The 20,520-nt window shown below is 43.1% G+C and overlaps 1 protein-coding gene across 3 annotated transcripts in view; it reads right to left on the bottom strand.

The window, feature by feature from the left end:
- The window catches only part of tnrc18 (trinucleotide repeat containing 18), a 42,882-nt gene extending 31,323 nt beyond the window's left edge, over positions 1 to 11,559 (bottom strand). For all 3 annotated transcript variants that reach the window (XM_041063553.1, XM_041063552.1, XM_041063551.1), the window contains exons 1-2: positions 11,382 to 11,559; positions 9,357 to 9,700 (exon numbers count right to left, since the gene is read on the bottom strand). In XM_041063553.1, the coding sequence (XP_040919487.1) occupies positions 9,357 to 9,564 (208 nt within the window). In that variant the 5' untranslated portion in view covers positions 9,565 to 9,700; positions 11,382 to 11,559. The remainder of the gene's footprint in view (positions 1 to 9,356; positions 9,701 to 11,381) is intronic.
- Between the last annotated feature and the right edge of the window lie 8,961 nt (positions 11,560 to 20,520).

Genomic DNA, 20,520 nt, shown 5'->3' with positions numbered 1-20,520 from the left:
CATCTAAATCAGTACATTAAAACCGCAATCCGTCAGCGCCTGTACACACACACGCACGCACGCACACACACACACACACTTCAAATCAATAGCAAATGTAGCTTTCCAATTAATCACAAACAAGAAGCATACACGTATACAGGAGTAATGCAGTGTGCCTTCATTCTACTTGCTTTGAAAAATACTGTGTAGGTGGATTCTTCCACACCAAGTTCCTGTTAGACACAGATTTATTCAAGTCCCCTCCATGTTGGCATGTGTGTGTGTGTTTGTGCTGCACATGTGTTTACTGAGGGCCTCTGTGTGCGTAGCTTAAGTGGCTGCACTGCATCATGTTATGATCACTGACATGTGCAAACAGTTCGGCGTGGGTTTGCAGTGAATGCCCTTTGAGTCAGAGACACTGCAGGGGTCCTACACACACACACACACACACGTGAGAAAAAAATACACATTTAAGACACAGACGTGTGCAAAAACACACCCGCAAACAAGAATTTACAAATTCACACATGCACATCAATTCCTAGGAATATATGCACAAGAAAAAAAAATCCCAAATAGCCACACACACACACACACAGCCTGTGATTAATCTTCAGTTAGTCTCAGTAGGTTAACTCTGTTGGAAAACACACCCCCTTGTCCTGTGCAAAGCACTGAAGAGTAGCACAGTGACAAGGTTTCTCTTCCAGGGACACAACTTACTATCTCTGTAGTCTTATATTACAATGTATTATTCATTATAGCATTGACTTACTCATACACAGAAGTGATTATAATCCACCTGTCTCTCATCTACTATGTCCTATTCATAACAATGCCTAAAATGCTCCCTGTTCAAAGAAAACCATGTAGCCCCCAAATTGTGAGTTTTTAATTTTTCAGAAAAACTGAAGGATAAAGTATCCTTTATGTATTGTGCTTGCAGGTGCTTATAACCAGACACTCTTTGGGCAGTTTGTCAGAAACACAACAGAAGAGCAACTGGTGTACATGTTTACAGTGCAGCCAAACAACTCAGATTGTTTTAAAAGAAGAAATAAGTCCGTTATTTGGATTTTTCCATCACGCCATGAGCAACCGCAACCCGATTCCTGAGCTACACACAATTCACATTTCATCTTTTCACTCACTGTGGCTGCACCTTCTTGTTCTGTTCCTCCCTTAAAAAATTTAAACTGAGCCTCTGTCAAAAAATGCCAACAGTGTCTTGTGGATGCATTTTTGATGAATGGATGCTGTCAGCCCTAACCCTGGCGATGAATGCACTGAGTTTCCTGTGACTGCCTCACAATAAAACACTTTCTGTGTTTCACAAGTTGAATGCTTTTAATGTGAAGCAGCCACAGTAGGAAATATTTGGTCAGCATTTAGCAGTAACTTAATACAGCTCTGATGCCACTGTAAGAGAGTGGACAGTAAACAGTGAGTCTGATATAAATGAGATAAAATTACAGTCATGCTGAACTACATGCTGCATTGTTTCCTAAGAATCTCTTGTGTGTATGAAGGTAAATTTGATTCTAGTGTATAAACGACTGACCCATTAATAATTAATGACTATACAGAGATAATTACAGAATATAAATACATTGAATATCTATTTCTGAAAAATACTCACAATAAACCATCAAAACACTTTAATTAAATACTCTTTCACTTCCAGTAACTCATGACTTTTTGTAATTTAATCATGTAAATTATAAGATTTACCACAAAAAAAGGAAAAGCATTTGCACCACCACCTTTCCACCCTTCACTCCAGTGTGTCGATGTGTGCCAGGCTACGTTCCAACAATGTTATTCTAACAAATTATTCTCGCCTATAACTCATTTTCTAATTGTTACCTGGTGTGCGTGAGGAACAAAACGTAGACATTCCCCTTTGACACACACACACACACACACACACACACACACACACACACACACACACACACACACACACACACACAGGATACACTCACAACCACCACCTGTCAAGAATGTTGCGGTCCTGGTAGGATGTCAGCAGTTTCCATTCCTTCAGGCCAAACACCAGGGTCTCTCTAACACATACACACACATTAAGAGGAACAGATTCCCCACTAGAGTATGGATCAATCTCAGCATCACAGCCGCCTACAGGCCCTTTATCCATATGTCGAGAGTACACACACATGCGCACACAGACACACACACAGACACACACAGACACACACAGACACACACAGACACACACACAAAGCTACATTCAGTCCAGTTACGCTTCATGCCATTGATCAGGAGAAAAAATACAATCCCAAAGTCCCTTTTCCCTTCCTGGATAGTTTGAGGGAGGAAAAAGAGGGAAAACATTTGCGCTCTTCGTTCCAGAAACAACATCCAAATGGTAGCTGAGAGGGAAATGTTTCTTTAAATGTTTTGAAATTACTCTTTCATTACCTCCCTCTCTTCTTTCTCTCTGCCCTTTCCTTCCTTCCTTCCTTCCTCTCTCTTTCTTCACAACTATATCCCGCTTTCCCACCCTTGGACACACACACACACACACACACCATTTGGCTCCCACTTCACAAGACAGTTAGTTTGCCATATTGGGATAAGCGAGTTGCCAAGAAACACGCTCTCTGACTCCCAACACGTTCTGAGCCTCCATTTTCAGATCCTCATAAGAAATGTATCTCGATATCAGAGAATAGGAGGCCTGTTGGAGATCAATTCCGATGGAGACGCCGCAGCAAATCTCACACACACCCACCCACACAGTGAAAATCAGTGAAATCAAGCTCAAGAACAAGAGTCTTGATCGCAAATCAATCTAAGACGGACTGCAACACACCAGAATCCAAAAACAACAATACTGGAACGCGAAGAAAAGCAAAAAAAAAAAAAAAAAAAAAAAAAAAAAAATAAAAAAAAAAAAAAAAAAACGAGAGAAAAAAAACCTCTGGTATAAATGCCTGCCACACATACACATACACACTCTCTGTGAACCCATCTGTTACCCATCAGTGGTACTCAGAGCAGGGTTAGCTGGGGGGGAATCTCTATTGATCTCTGGTTTTTATTCCCAGCAAGAAAAACATTCAAACAGTAAAACTCTGCAGTGCTATCCGTCTCTGCCACAGCTAACTGGCACACTGACATTGGTGACCATTAATCCTGACTGTAAAGCAGAAGAAGGGGTCGTCACTTAAACACAGAGGTGAAGAGACGTCTGGCAACTGAAACTGAATCTGTTTTTGTGTGTGAGCGTGTTTGTTTGGGCTGTGAGCATGTGGTTTAAAATGTGTTAATGATTTCAAAATGCACAAGTCTGGTTTTCCTGTGTTTTGAGTTCTTTAGAGGAAACTATTCTGTTTGTGTGTACGTGAAGCTAAAGCTGAACACAGGCTGTTTCTCAAGTTCGCTTGCCTGCAGTGGTGAAGTATACAGATGATTTACTTAAGTACCATTAAAGCAATTTAAAAATAAATCTTGCTTAAATAAAAGTATTAGCAGCAAACTGTAGCGTAAGTACCAAAATAAAAGAAGTGGTTTGGTCCCTCTGACTGATATATTATTATATATGATGTCTTTAGATGATTAATACTGATGCATCAGTTTGTAACAACATGTCACTGTTGTAGCTGATGGAGGCGGAGCTATTTTAAACAACTTTACATACAGTTTCATAAACAGGGACATCTGATAATTCTGAGGGGCTGTGAGATCATTAATGGGAAAGACAAAAAACAAACCTGTTTTTAGTTTTGGGACTTGTTCTCTGAGATACTTGATCATTTGAACACGTGAGACGTTCAGAGGGAAAAAAATGACCACTCTTTGGTTGAGTTGTTAACGGCTGATGAAGACATCAGAAGACAAAAAGGTCAGAAATCACTGGATTAAGCCTTAATAATGTGTTGTATTTTTAAAGCTTGCTATATTATCCATTGTGTTAAACTCAATGGAATTCAGCAATCTCAATTAAAACCAAGCTAAAACATGAACAGTCACACAAAAGTTGACTAATTCACCTCAACCAAACCATAGAAAAGACACCAAGTCAGCGCTTTATTACCCGCAGATCTTTGAAACTTTTCTGCAAAAATTGCCCTGACAGTTAGACACACCTCTTGTGTGTATGAGCCTTGCTGTGCCATGCTGGTGTACTCAGAAATCTCTTGTGAAGACAGCAGTTGTTTTTTTTTTTTTTTGACACACACCACGATACCAGCAAATGTGAACACTCGCAACAGGCACACACGCAATCATGCAGTGGCACACACAGACACAGAGTGGTATGCACAGTTGCACGGTCACACAGATATAATGAAACACACACACACACACACACATATATACCAAAACATAAAGAAACTACCTTTACACCTGCAGCACATGGTTGGCACACATAAGGTTTCACATTTATCATAAACTAAAAGTGGTAACCAAACCACTGGTGCTGACTGACAGGAAATGATTTGATCTAAGAAATATGTGATGAATGTTATCACCTTCTCACAATGAAGAAAAGTGTGCAAATACAGATTAACCAATGCATTAAGTGAGACCGTCCTTGGGCTGTTGGTGCAAAGAGTAAAAACCACAGCAAGGATAAATTAAGTATGCAAATTATTCAATTTAGTTAATCTCAGGATGATTTAAAACTAATTGGCAGGTGTCAGTTAATTGTCAAAGGTGCAGGTCGTCTTGGTGGCTCAGCTGAAGCTAAAGCACATAATTAAGAAATAGTCAAAAGTGACTCTTCTCACACGTCAAACCTGCTGTCTCTCTGTGTGTCTCTTTCACATCACTGCGCATTTTAAATTTTTCCTAAGTGTCCTGACAGGAAAATTGTGAACTTTATCTAACGGGACACGTAGAGAGACTCAACATGCAGCCAAACAGAAAGACACAACGCAGAGTGTGACCTTTGTGTGTTGGAGGGTGTTGTTTGAGTTGAAGGGAGGGCTCTGGCAGAGTGAAAGACTTAGCTAATGCTTTGGGTATTTCAACATGCCACGGCACGCTCATGTTCTCTCTCACTCACACACACATACAATCACACACACACATACAATCACACACACACAGGTTTGTCACTCTTAGTTCTGACAGCTGTGTGTGTGTGTGTGTGTGTGTGTGTGTGTGTGTGTGTGTGTGTATGAATGACTGTGTGTCATTTGTCTGACTCTGACAGGTTTATTGTAGCAGGGCACCGGTGCCTTGTGCTTTCTCTTAAGGAGCCTGTTTTCTCTCCTGAAAGATTCAATTAATCTGAGAGGGGACGTGTCCGAGCCACATCTTCTCTCACACTCACACACACACACATACACGCAAACACACACACACACAGGAGTCTGTGTCTTGAACACATATAAACACACACTCACCACATTAATTTTAACATAAACAGACACACTAACCAAGTAGCGTGGAAGACAAATTGGTATCGGGCAAGACAACCCTGGCTTGCCCCTTAGGCTGCATGAATTATACTTAACACTCCTGTGAGTGTGTGTGAGTGTGAGAGACTGAAAGAGAGAACATTTGAAGGGCTACCACATTTATCTAACGTGTATGAATGTGCTGTGGTCAGGATTGGTCTCTTCCTTTCTCTCTGCAGAGAGTCCCAGGGGGAAACCCCAGCTCTAACTGCACTAAGCACAATCACATGCTCCTATTCCCATACACAAGACCTCAATCCTCTCATGTACAGGGATACACACACACACACACACCAACCCACAACAACCAAGGTTCTTATCCTTCGAAAACAAAACAATACCGTCCACCTTAGGGACTGTGCCCATTTATTTCTCCTTCTCCATCTAAGACTTCTCTCCTCTGCAATCACAACACTTACATTTGCCTCCATGTCTGACTTCCATCTTCTGCTACTCCCCTCTAAAAACTGAAAATGTGTGTGCTTGTGTGTGTGTGTGTGTGTGTGTGTGTATGAGACAAAAGAGCAGAAAAGTAGCTGGTTCAGGCGTGTTATCCCTTTAGTCTCACAGTTGAGGGGACGCCGCCCTGTATGTCATTTTTGCCTCATTAAGCATGCATTTGTTCCCAACTGTACTCCTGGACTTCTAAGGTCATTCCATACAGTTAAAGTAATCGCCTACAACAATGCCTAATGGATCTAACACAACACTGGTTCAACCTGCACAAAGTCTACACACGCTGCTACAACAATTTCTGCTCTCAACACCAAGGGGGAAAAAAACTGTCAGTGCACAGGAAATTATGAACTTTACATTTCCCACAGCTGCAGCAACATTACTTTGTTTGTTTACAGAGATAAGAACCAAGTAGTTAATTGGCCAAAATCCAAGGAAAAAGATGTTACACACTGTGAAGTGATATCTGAAAAACATGGTGCACAAAAAAGCAGCAAAACTGTCACTCAGATGAAAAAACGTCTTTGCTTATCCTTAATTCTTGATACACAATAAAAATAATGTGCATCCACATCAACTTTTAACAGCAATAGTGCAGTTTTGCAAATAAAAAGCATCTGTGGCCTTGTCTCCTTGGTGCAGTCACATTTCAGCAGGTCCTACCTCTGCTGCTCTTGGATGCGAGAGGGAGGGAAGAGGAGGAAGAGGACAGATGGCCTCAATCTGGTGATGGAGGCAGCAACAGACCTCCAGTAGACAGAGGACCATTTACAGCCATTTTACATCTATAAACAGTGACTAAGACCTTATCCTGTTTAGATATAACCTGTGTGAATATAGAGGAATAGGTAGTGCACGGCAGAAAGCAGATTTTGCTGATGGGAAATGATGTCTTTACAGGGGTCCCTTTTTTTTGCTGCAGAGTGTACAAGCAGCACAAATGTAAAACCATTTGCTGCTTCACAATGCATTTAAAACGAATGTTAATCTGTCTCTCTCTCACACACACACACACACACCTGGCAACCTGCAGGTGTGGAAATAAGAGACACACTTTACTCCATTAAGTCAGGTGGAAATCCTATTAAAACTGTACTAAAAAAGAAAATAAGGGAGACTCCTGGGAAAAAGGAGTGTGTTGGCAGCTATAAACAGTCAACCCTGCTATCAAGAGCTCAGCCAAACACACAAAAAAATGTCTTGAATTCCATGAAACACATGTAAACAAAAACAGGAGCGGGGCAGCCTCGGCTCCTCCGACTGCACACTGGCTCCTTGAGGGCTGGATTCATGCTGCTTATTGCAATTAAATGGGAACATTTTCAACATTTGCAATTACTGGGTAATTATCGTGTAACAGGGCTGTATAGTGTTATTACAAGCACGGGACTGAGATCTCAATCGGGTTTGGTTAATGTAATGTGTGGGGATTTGATATCAAGAAGCGCCATAAAGCTAAATGACCTGTGTCGTACAGTGGTGTGTTTTAGTGGGCGGAGGCTGTGAGTGTGCGTAGGGGAGATGAGAGTCATAGAGTGAGAAGGTCAGTGTGTGGGCTGAATAAAATGTATCCCGTTTTAAAGGAGTGTTTAAACTGCCAATCTGGGCTGGAACAGTGGTTGGGTCAATTCCACTTCACAAACCCCCCCTGGCAACACATCAACTTGTTCCACACAAGCACGTCTGCACACACACAGAAAGCAGTTTTCAGCTCGTTTCAGAGCCACAGGAGGGGAAAGGAGGAACATCATCCAAGCTGAAATACACTGCTGCTGCAAAGACACGTTTTTAACCAACAAATGGTGTTTGCACGGCTTACAGTAAATCCACACGTCTGATCGCTTCACCTGAAAACATTTCCACGTTATTCTGAAGGCACAAAATCAGCTCGACTAGCTGCAATAAACTGCACCCTGGCACATCTCTTTGCTGCGATACACCCATCAATCATCCTAACACTCCCTGCTGTGAGTTGATTTCATCTCTGACAGCTTTTCATGTGCATGTGTGAGTTGAGTGTGTAGGCTCCGCCGGTGTGTCAAATTAACGCTTCATCGGAGCCCTGCCCTGCCAGCACTGCCTCACTTTACTAGACCTCTAGTACCTCGCGCTCCAAATTACAAGTACTGCATTGAACCCACGCTCAGCGATAAGGACGGGGGAACACAGGTAAAATGGAATATTATTATCACCGGGGTTTACCTCTGAAAAGAAACCAGAGAAACTGTAATTGTATCTCTGTCTGCAGCTACATGACTTCGGGGGGATGTAAGTAACTCGATGACAGTGTTTGTCACACTTTCCATTTTCCAAAAGGCACAGTCAAAGACAACATACAGTTTCAACCTTGACAAGAGCGCTCTGACTTTCCCTCTGACCACAAAACTGTATGCAAACATTCAGTGTTATCTTTTTTTCTTTTTTGCACCATGTTATTTCAAGGCTTCCATTACTAATAGCAGGAATCGAGATCACTGTGCGGGCAGTGAAAGTAAAAGGGAAAATCACTAGCTCAGCAGGGAATAACATATACTGTAGATGATCTACTGGCTACAGTTGGTAATAGTGCCTGTACACACATACACAGAAGGCAGGTAGAGAGTGATGTAAACAAACACATGGGGTTCGCTTCAAGGAGCCTGGTTCACGCCACACCTTTTTCTTTAATGGCCCAAACATTTCAAAACCATGCAGTTTTCACATAACATGCTCATTTAAACACACACACACACACTATCAGAGTCTCTCTCTTTCCCTCACACAGATTCCCTGATCTGCTTGAGGAAGCAGTGGGGATGCAGCAGAATTGGTACAAATTCAGGAAAAAGCAGCATCAGCCATTTGTCAAATGTTCCAGGAGAGTGGCTTTTACTCCAGATACTGGAGACTGAACCACAGCCATCCCTCACTCATACAAACACTTCAGCAATTTCCCCCAACAGGGTAAGAAGCGGTCTGTCATCCCTCTAAGGTCACAACTTTACCACCCCCACTCTCCGAAGCACAGACACGCATAAACACAACCTGCATCTGCTCCAACAGCAATGACGGCGTAATGGTCCACATGCAATCCAAACCCACTGCACCCTGACCTGCACACTGCTGCAACAACACCCACACCACAACGCTCAGTAGTCAACCCTGTTGTGCCTTACAACCCGACGGTGTGTGTGTACTGGGAACTGCCAAGTAATTTTCCGCTGATGTGCTGCCCACCGCTAAGGCTGAGAATCCTTAACACGATGACATACTTTCACATCTGAAACTTGTCACAGCTTTATAACAGCCACTCCTCCTTGTGAAACCTGCATCTGGGTTCATTTCCCACACATAACACCGTAGCGACATAAAAAATAATGACCGCACACGCCGCCACAAACTGTGCGCATTTTTGCGCAGGTTTATTTTAAGTTAATATTTGATCGAATGAGAGTTGCGCTTTTTTGTGGTAGTCACAGTAAAGCAATACAGCAGTCTTGTACTTACTGTGGTGTGGATGTAGGTTAATGGCCGATGGCAAGAATTTTCCAGAGTGGAGAGGCGGCGGATGACTCGCGCCCAAGTGACCGGGAGAGGGAGGGATCCTCCCGGCTGCTGCTGCTGCTCCGAGTCGGTGAGACTCCATTGCGAGCCCGGCCAACAACGGAGGTGGTACGTGGACGGATCGGGGAGGTCCAAAATCTCTGCCATCCATTATCCACAGAGGGGAAAGTTGTAAAAAGAAATTGTCCGTTCGGATAGGCCCCCTATTCCGAAAAAGACAATTCTGGCTATAATAATGTCTTTAGTTTTCCAGGCGATTCGGGCTCCTTTTCAGCCATCCTGCTGACCTACAAAATACAACAAGAAAATCGCTTGATTCACAATCTAAGGGCAGACTGAGCAAACTGTTGTGAACTGGTAGTTTAAGGATTTCTCGTCTTTCCAGCGAACAGGCGGCCCATACGGGCAATGACGCAGTTTGGAAAAACACTTCAAAAACTCAACGCTGAGTACTGGCTGGTCGACATTAACACCCTGTGAGTTGCCCCCGGTGTATTCTAACTGCAGATCTTAATGCAGCTTTAACTTATATCCTCAATATTATGATCTAATGTTTGAGCGGACTAGCAGCACTCCACCCCCACTGCACGCCGAGCAGGCAGCCGCTCCGGGGCTCCGCTTCACAGGGAAACACAACCAGGAGAGGGACGGCCAGCTGCTCTGCCCCGGCCACGAAAACACTCGCCGACCCCGCGATGGAAACGAATACGGTCAATTTTTAATAACCTATTCTACCTTTTCCGATTACCCAGCTGTTTTCCTAAACCGTAAACCAGCAATGCAGGCTATGGGCCGAGTCGCCCTGTAAACCAATACACCATAAATACTGGAGGCGCATCAAATATAAATTTCAAACGGGTTAAAAATAAATAAGGCTGCAAAAGCCTGCATCATTAATCAGCGAGGTTGGCAGTGTTTTGTTGCCCACAGATAAGAATTTAGTCCGGGCTACTTTGCAATTGGACATGGGTGCTGCCCAAGGAAAGAAATCAAAACCCAGCCCGTAAACACTTCAGTCCACAGTTTAAAAACTAAAACCCCCATTTATAACCAGACCATCGACGGTTCGCCATCTAGACCCAAGTTTGAACCAGCATTTAAATATAATACTGTGGTTTAAAACGTAAATCGACGGATAATTCAGTTTAACCCGAGCGATGCGTCTTTAATCTGTTAAAAGGTCGATTTTAATCATTTTCAAAAAGAGCTGAAAAAAATACAATGTTCGGAGACACACGTTTGAGTGTTATTAAAATACACAAAAATAGAATAAAAGTTACTCTGAAGAGGGAAACAACAAGCAATTGCGACTTTATCCGCAAGCAACACGGAGATTACAAAATTGGCGTCTTGTGGAAGCTACTCGTTTTTTTTACACATTGCCCGAAAATAAACACGAGTTAAAAAGTTAAACTAATTTCAGTAAAAAAAAAAAAGAAGAAGAAGAAGAAGAAGAAGAAAAACAAACAAGGCGAAAGTCGAGCTAACCTTCAAAGGCTGCAAGCAAACACATTACAGCAACGACTCGTGATATCCAGGCGGGCGGGATCTGAAGAATGGCTCGTTCAGAAATCACAATAAACCTTTTTCCCCTTTACAAAATCACACCAGACATAAATGTTGCCTCCAAGCGCCCTAAAAACAGGCTCCGTAGGTAGCTTAGACTGTGTCCTTTTCGGTTGCGGTCCATGCGGCACGGCGGGCGGAGGAGCTCGGCATTTCAGCCACGTTTCAAACTTTTCACGGTTCCATTAACAACACACAAAACTTTCTCGGAGGAAAGGCCTCGAAAGTGGGCTTTCCACACCGACAGCAGCTTCCCAAAAATCCAAAATGTCGTATGCAAACCCCCGCGCCCTTTTCACTCACATTTACGACCCAAATTATGTTTTAAAAACACTGAGAACTTTGACATTTTAAGTGGGAAAGGAAGAACCAAGCAGGAAAAAAAACATGCCGAGCGCTTACTTGAATGGAGAAAATCTGGGGAAAGGAGCTAAAAATGCAAAGGTTTCTCAAAATCCGTCCAGGTTGCTGGGAGAACTGGAGTAGTCCATTACAGGCTCGTCCGAAGGTAAACTGGGGGATAACTGGGGGGAGAGAAAGCCCCTGACGCGTCCGTAAACTCCTCAGCAATGAAACACAGCATTGTTTTACAAGCCCCGCCCCTCTCCTTCGCTACCACCCAACCCCAGCCCCAGCCCAGTGCGTTTCACACAGCTGTACTCTGATTGGCTGTGCCGAGTGTCAATAAAAAGTCCCCAGCGTTTAGAGAAAAAAAAAGAAAAAAAAAAAAACACACTGGCCGCTCGCCAGCACTATAAAACCAATTATGGAGCAAGGAGGTTGAGCCGTTTCAAGGTTCCCTCTCCCTTCAAGACTGAGTGATCAAAACAAGCAGTGGGTTTCTGTTTTTTTTGGATTTTTTTTTTTTTTTTTGAGTGCCAATGATGGTGGTGGTGGGGGCCCAGTTTCAAGGCGACCCCCCAACACCGCCACCACCACCCATTTCCACGCTGATTATAGTAGACGCTCAGTGGTTTGGGAAGCGGAAAGTGAGGGGGCGTTGTTACCCTCAGAAATATTGCACTTGTTTTTAATGTCGTGTGGGCCTCAGTTTGCTTGTTCTCAGTAGAAAGCAGCGGATAATTGCCTAAGTCAGTAAATTACTTTCCATGATATGACTCCGCCCCCCACCAGTCCAAACTGAAAGAAATACGACCTCAATCATAAAAGTAAAAAATGTGAGATAACTCTCTCACATTTCTTTCAGGGCTATTTAATTATTTCTATTTGGAAGCTGTTTGGTATACCTTGGACAAACCCTAATATACCAGTTTTTATGCATATATGGGCAAAGGAAAAACAAAGGTGAGTGAAAAGATGAAAATGAATGTTACAAGTCAAAAACACAAACTTTAGGCCTGACACCTGCCTGAGCTGCCCTTGAGAAGAAATCCATAGACTACAATAATTTCAGTTTTCTTTACATTTAATCTTTGCACTGAGCACCAAGCGTGTATCATCACATCGTGTGCTTCATTTGTTAGCCTTCATGAGTCCAGCAAATGAATAATACAGAGGAAGAGACAGTGTGAAGAGGCTTAGTGCTTAATGCAACATCATTTATACCATAAAATACAATTATAATCGTGTCATTACTCAGAGCTATGGTAAATTTGCAGGCAGATGACGGGCAGGCACCATCATGCTGGACCTCTCTCACTCCAGCCGCGAACGCACTGAGACTTGTCGTCGTGGTGGCCTTCATGACCGCCGCGTTTATCATCCCACCCCCCACAATTTCTCACCGAGGAATAATGCCCGGCTTTCGCTATGCAAATGCACAAAACAGACTGTAGGTGAGGCAGCACTGGATGTCTCCTTGTGCATAATCTGGGCCGAGTCTGAGCAAGGGACACACACACGCAGATTTGCATACGAAGAGTGGCGTGCTCATTTAGTGCTATTGTGCTAAAATAAGGGGAGGGGGGGGCTTTAGTGTGGACTGGAGCTCTAAAAGCCCTCTGTTCTTCATCGTGCACAGTGCTGCCTGACTCTCGCGGATTTTTATTATCCATAAGTTTCCTTTGAAGTAAACCGCTCTGTGTTACATAGTTGCAAAAAATGTTGATTAAAAAAATCTGAGGCGGTTTCAAGCTGCCCATGTCACCCCCCCCCCCGTCTCCAGCCCCTCCTCCTGACAGTGGGTCGGTTTCAAGGCGACCCTCCGGTAGGGGAAGAGAAGCGCCTCAACAGAGACCAAACCGCTGAAGGACAGGGTAGGGTACAGTGGAGGCTCCTCTGCACGGCAGCAGACACGGACACATGAGAACATCGGCAGCGGAGAAACTGGCCCGCTGCATGGTTGTCCGGTGTTCCAATGAGGTCGCTACACCTCGTTTCCCTTTTTATTTGTTTGTTTTTTGTTTTGTTTTCCGGACAATATTACTATCGAGAGAAAAAAAGAGGCCACTCAGCGACAGCCCTCACCCCGCTGACCTGCCTGCTCGCTGCGCCTGTCACCCCTGACGGGTCCCGGGAAGGGAATTACCAGGCGGAGATCAGAATCGTGTCCCGTCCCGGGCCGTCCGAGTCGGCCTTTTGTTCTCCAGAGAGCTCCGACTGGGAATTCACACAATGCCTTAAGATTAAGTCCCTATTGTTGCTCTGTTTTCACCCTGCGAGCATGAGGCAGGTTTAATCTTCTTGTTGTTGTTTTTCATGTTCGTGGGGGGTTTACCTCCACTTTGAGGTGGGTATGGCCGCTAAATGAGTCGTCGAGCGTCGCGGTGGTTTCCATACAATTTTATGAAACCGCTTTGTCACGATTCCTTCAGATAATAAGCAGCACAATATATTTCCTATCCATAAATGTGACGCATGATTTACGCACCGGGGAAATTAATTCAACCAAACTGAACATTAACTTCAGTTAAATTATGTTAATTGGTGTTCAACCAAAAGCCATTTATGTCATTTATGACAGAAAGCGACAGTCGTAAATTATCATAGTCTGACATGTTACTGAAATAAATCTCAGCGCATTTCTGATGTAACTACATTCATCAGCTGTTGAGCCAAAAAAAAAGACCAAATAAAGACTAATGCATAATTCCTTATTGCACTGTCACACAGGGAACAGCAACCAGTTTATCATTATAGCAATGTGGTTTATATCCAGGGGTCTTACCTCCGTCATTGGATGGTAATAACAGACCTATCTACTATCTGTTTATTTCTAGGTTAGAGCTTATCACAGTGACTCTTTACTGCAGGAACAGATGGGACCATTTGGTAGATTATGTTTTTTTTTATAGCCTATACACCAAGTGGGTTCTTTGAGGATGGTCCAAATATAAGCTCCAAGCTTGTCCTCTATGTGGGGCTGCAGTGGAAAAGTACAGATTTATTACCTAAAACGCTGCTAAGTCAGTGTAATACCACAGCCAATTTTTCATTCCACTAACATGATTTTTATTCTGTGAACGAAAGATTGCACGATGAGAACGTTGTCCTTGGTTATCCTATCTGTTTTAGGCTAATTGTGTTTTTCTTCCTCCCCTCTTCTTGTTTGCTTCTTTATCCAAACAACCATATCTCACATCAACCTCCTGCTGTGTGGCTGCCTAAATATCATTGTTGGGATTTGGGTTAATTCTGTCCTATCGGTTGAAGGATCAGGTAAGGATCAGGTAAATGATTTGATTTGGCGGCCAGACTATCTGATTTTCTGCGGGCATGTGGCTGCGTTAACCCACAGGGGACAGAGCACAAGAGACAGCATTGATTAATTCAGCTGGGGGTTCCTCTCCTCTCTGGAAAAGAAATACATAAATAAATAAATGCAGGAAGAAGATGTCCTCCAGCATAAGAACCCACTCTTCAACAGCAGCACTTTAGTTAGCATGTCTCACCTTGCTCTGGGGGTTGCTAATAAAGCCTGAATGCTCGGCCTTGTTCCCAATTACATATATTTTCTATATAGTATTCCATAAATTACAAATGAGAAACAGCAATAAATAAACAACAGTCCAGATATTTTGTGTGACCCCTCCCAAACTGCTTTCTCATATACACACACACCAGTGCACACACAGAGTGCCTGCATGCCCACAGGGCTAAATCATTCATCATACCACGTCTCATGCTCCACATAAGCACTGTATTGTTGTTGAGGCGACTGCTACTACTGCACTGCAGCAAGACAAACCCATAGCATGATTGTGAAGAAAGATAATTGCAGTGTCATGTTATCTGTTGGACTGAAACAAACACATGTAAAGAGACAAACACACATATACAATAAAAATGCTTGAGACATTACCAGACACACACACACCCCAACCCCCACCTGAAGCACACACACATATATTCACACATGCAGCCCTCATGGGGTACCTGCCAATCATCAGACGGTGCCTTGCAGGGTTTTATGGTAGACCACTGGGGGGTGGGTGGGTTGAGGAGGGTTAGGAGCTTTCTGCTGGAGGACAAGCAGCCGGCCACAGGCACACCACCCTGACAGTCACACAGCTGAATCTGAAATAGTCACATAACATGAATGCACAAAGAAAATCTAGGCATTGTCTGTTCATTCACACATGGTCATCTGTCACCACAAATATTTCTGGTTTCCATCATTTTGTAATTGGGTGATGCTGTTTATTTCTATTTAAAATAAAATGAGATGCATTTAGGAAATAGTGAGATGCATACATACATACACACACACACACACACACACATATATGGTCATACATGTGTTTCCTACACATCACACACAGGAGGTTATTGCCGTGCAGTACTGATCTGCCACACACGCAACACTATTCGAACAAATGGCCGCCCACATTTCTACCACATCAAACCTAATTCAAGACCAGTAGTTTGAAATCACATCTACTCTTTTAATATAAACTGATGTTTGCTGTCCCTGCCCAAGAAATCATAAAAACCCAGTCAAAATGCTGCAGTAATTTAATTTTAATCAAATCCAGAGAAGCACACTCATTTGTGGAAAAAGGTACAAAGATGTGGACACGCATGGACATCAAAATGAAGACATTCCCATCTGCCCCTACTTCAAACCGGGGTTGGGGGGGGGGGGGGGGGGGGGGGGCTGTGTGCAGGGTGTTACAGCAAGCTTGCAGTGCACAAGTGCCTGTTCTTGTGCTTGAGTCGTGCGGTTGTAGAGCTCTGAGAAGTGGAGTTTTTCTCAAGAAAAAAAAAACAAAAAAAACACCCAGCCTCACCACAACCTCAAGGAAACATTGATGCAACAGACACTTATCTTGCTGAGTGAAAGTGCAGTGGTGATGTGTCAGGGCCACTGAAAGATAAAAATGCCTACCATTTGTGGAGAGTCAATCAATCAAAAATAATATTCACTGCAGTAACAGTGCAGAGGGGGTACATTACCCCCAGTGAACACGTCACCTTCAGTAGAATGCAAATCACTCTGAGGCCTGCAAAAAGAGGAGCTACTGTATTTGAATATGATCTATTATTCTCTGCTGGCCTCTTTCTGTCAGCTGTGGTAGCCTTCTATTTGCCTTTCACCTACTTTATATGCTAAATAGACTGATGTAGTGCAGCGGCCCCATCTGTTGGAGGAAGATGAGAACTGCAGGGTGGATAAGCGACCTGACCAATGGAGCTGCTGTGAAGCTGCACAGCTGAAGGAAATGGAGGAGCACAGTAAGCCTCATTTTCTGACAAATTGGTCCCCCTCTGTGTCCTCTCTCAGGGGAAGACATTGTGCTGTTACAGACATTTTTGAACCGAGTAGCTGCTGTGGCTCATTCACAAACACCTGCAGTGCTCACACCTGCACAGGCAACACACACACAAGAACACGTGCACGATAACCTCGGCAAGCACAGAAAAATGGAGTATGGTTGCACTCACTCACACATACAATACAGCACGCACGCACACACACACACACACACACACACACAAGACACCAAGTACTGTTTCCTTGGCAGTGAATGTTTTGCTGGCGTGGCAGTAAAAGGATATCAGAGGGAAGCAGTCTCAGCAGAATCACAGGGGGGGGCTGCGGTGAGATGGAATAAATTTCCAATACCAAACACACTTGATCTTCAGTGTGTATGTGCATGCAGCAGGAATTCTGCATGCAGCTCAACTTAATAGATTCATATATGAATTCCTATCGATGCAAACACACACTTCTGTATGCATGTGCACAGCCCTCCAAGATCATCATATATCATGAGGTGTCTCCACTCAGCCCAGAATACTGCATGAAACTGGGACAGTCAGACTAATGGACGCAGCATGACTTTGGTGAGCGCCTGGATGTGGCGGTGTCATACACAGAAACAGGATATGATGCATAGAACGTGAGGGTGGGGCAGTGCCATCCACCATCCGTCTTATCCACTTTCATCTCTGTAATATGTAAATGTGGAGATCTGTTTTTGGATGTGGACAGGAAATGTGCCCATATCAGCAGGGGATCTATTTCCACCATTCTAGGAAAGCAGGAATCAAACATTGGTAATAATGGCACGCATCCTGTTTTATCCATGGTCCTGTTACTGCTGGATTAAACACACAAGCCAGTCTCTTGCACTCCCCCATGTCCATACTCACTGCCCATTGGACTTACCCAGTAACATCTCACCCCTGAAAACAAAATGAAATATAACCTTATCGACCAAAGACAGGCATTCAAAAACAATACACAACTCAGCATGACAAGGCATGGCTTCAAGCTCTATGCATAGGCTTTAATATGAATTCCTGTTTTGAGATGCAGGAGGCATTATGAACACACAGGAGAGAATATAGACTGAATGAAACATGGACGTAGCACCCGTGACGTCACCCATTGGTTTCGGGGAGTCCATGGGCATTTGAGCTGCGCCATCTTGGATTTTAGTGGGAGTGTACTTTCCATATTTGGCGGAGAGGCGGTTACTCTACGGGTCAGCCGGGGTCAGCCAGCCGAGAACCCGCCCACTTAGCTCGAAGCAACCGAGCTAGCCTAAGGCTAATCAACTAATCAGCTAGGCTAACAAGTTAAGCGGCAGCTACATCCACCACACGACAGTCCCCAAGTCCGACCCGACTAGCTTGACTTCGTGCGACCGTGACACACAGCATACAACAGAGATCATAATGTTGCTGCTGTGTTTTAAACATGACTGTTTAAACTGACTCTTATTTCATATTAATAAAATATATAAAAACGTTAAAAACATAATCATTATTGACGTTATTATTAATGATAACAAAAACAAACGATGATAATAATAATAATAATAATAATAATAATAATAATATTTTAAAATGCTTTCACGGCTGCCTCCACCCACTATCCACTTACAGTTACAGCAGGACACAAACAGCAGCTTATGGAGCTGCTCTGTCCATGCAATGTCGGACTTTTTAAACTGAAAAATAAGACGAAATAAAATTGTAGCCTAGTATTCCCGCAATAAACGCACTCTGAGAGCACGGAACACACCGCAACAGCATTCCTAACATTAGCTGCTCCGGTCCTCTACCTGTATCAGCAGCGACCATAAATCGGCCATTACGTCGTAAGCCAGCGGCAAAATATGCTAATACATGCTAATTAGTGCAAACCTCCAGGTAAAATTCTGAAAAATTTACTTACCGAAAAAACTGACAACACAGACTTCGACGGTTGGTTAGTACAGTCCACACTACAACAAGCCATACTGTCACAAAGACCTATCCGAACATTAGCAAACAAACACGGACACTGCCGTGTTTGTTTGTAGCCGGAGGCCTCTGGATATAGCCGCCTAGCCCAGCCGATACTTTAGCAAAGAGCTAACTGCCAATACCTGTCTATGGAGCCGTCACTCAACGCAACCACGCCCCAGTTTATGTAATAAATTTAAGCCTAAATAACACTAGAACGGTTGTGGTACAAAAACCCCCAGGTGTAAATGTGTTTTTTAGGCTGTAAAGTTGGCTATTTTAACATGTGGGTCAATGGAGAATTGCTCACTTCTGGAGCCAGCCCACTGCTCCAGCCGAGGAACTGCAGCTTTTTGAACGCGGAAGTGATCCTCACTGCTGAAGCCTACAGCTCCCCCCTTTGGAGAGAATCACGTCTCACTTTGAATAGAAATAAAAACGGGCCTTTGTCGCCATCTCCTGTCTAAACTGTATAACTGCTGTAAATTCATGACATTCTCCTACAGGGGGCTGCAGCCATAAATCAGAAGAAACAAAAAATCAGGAACACTAAGCTATAGATCCATAGTCTCTGTCATCATTTCTGGCTAATAAAAAAATCCTGTGATCTCATGATCCCACAAAGACATGATCACAAATCTCATGATGCCATGACAAGATGCCTCAGGACAGATGCTTTTCTGTTTGTTTTTTTTTTTTCTAATGTGACAGTTTGTGACTGCCCTGAGATCTGTGCTCATCATGTCATCATGCGTGACTGACCTCTTCAGGGCGTTAGTCAGCTGAGAGCCAGGCAACACTGCAGCAAATAGGTCAGCGTGAACTCTGAGGCAGATGCTCAGATAAAACACGGTGATGTTTCTGCCTCGGTGACAGAAATCAGTGCACAAGCAGCACAAACCACATCCTTCTAAAGTTTGTGTTTCTGCTGCCTGCATAGAGCAAATATGAAGTAATTTGTCTGTGTGCAAAATTTTGCATCTTGCGACAGATTTCTGACAAGCCTGCAGCATTTTTTCCTCTCATACCATCCAGGATTGTACTACTACTGTTACAAAATACAGTTGTGTTTATGTCAGAGTTTGGTGTATAATGGGAGCAGGTGCTGACAGGTTAGCAAATACAGTGTGTTTGAGTTGGCCCAGATGTGCAGGCCCACCTTCTGAGTCATGATTAGTCATGTGTCCTTTAAACTCAATTTCCACTAGCAAACAGTTTCCTTTAGAAACAATCCAGAGGTTATGTCATCCAGTTTCAGTCTTGTCTACTGCATGTCATGTTTGTGAAATCCACCCAAATTACTGTCTAGAATCATCTCTATATTTACATGTGGTGTTAAAAGCATTGATAGATAACTCAGTTTTTCAAGTTATATTGTGACAAAATTCTCAAATATCATGGCTCAGATTTCTACCTAAATAAGCTGTTTTGCACTCTGAATATGGAATCTCTTACAGTGGCCTATGAAATTAACATCTTTCATAGCAAAAACATTTGAGTAACAGGCTTTTTAGGAGTTACACTATCACAGCATTTACTGAGTGATTTAAAGTCACAAATTTCAAAATTCAAGAGATTTCACAGATTTCAAGAATTTTATCAGTAAAAGATAAAGGCTGAAAACTGAGCAAAGTTCTTTTTGTATCAATCAGAAATGTACATTAAGTTTGTGAAAAAGCTTTTGCAAGTTACTGGACAAAACAAGTTTTTTTTTACTGCCAAGCTGGCTATTTTCATGTGCACATACAAACACTAAAGCATCTAGAAACCTTGACACTAAATCAAGCCATTTTGCTATTTGAGCCATGTTGTGCTCTAATCACTATTTTTTGGCAAAGAGTTTAAAGATACTCAGATTTCAGTAGCTTGAGATACATTTTGAAAGAGACAAGAGTCAGACATCATG

Source organism: Toxotes jaculatrix, chromosome 18 (genome assembly GCF_017976425.1).
Source record: "Toxotes jaculatrix isolate fToxJac2 chromosome 18, fToxJac2.pri, whole genome shotgun sequence".
Taxonomy (NCBI): domain Eukaryota; kingdom Metazoa; phylum Chordata; class Actinopteri; family Toxotidae; genus Toxotes; species Toxotes jaculatrix.
Note: the sequence above shows the minus strand (reverse complement) of the source record. Positions and strands in the feature narration are given on the sequence as shown.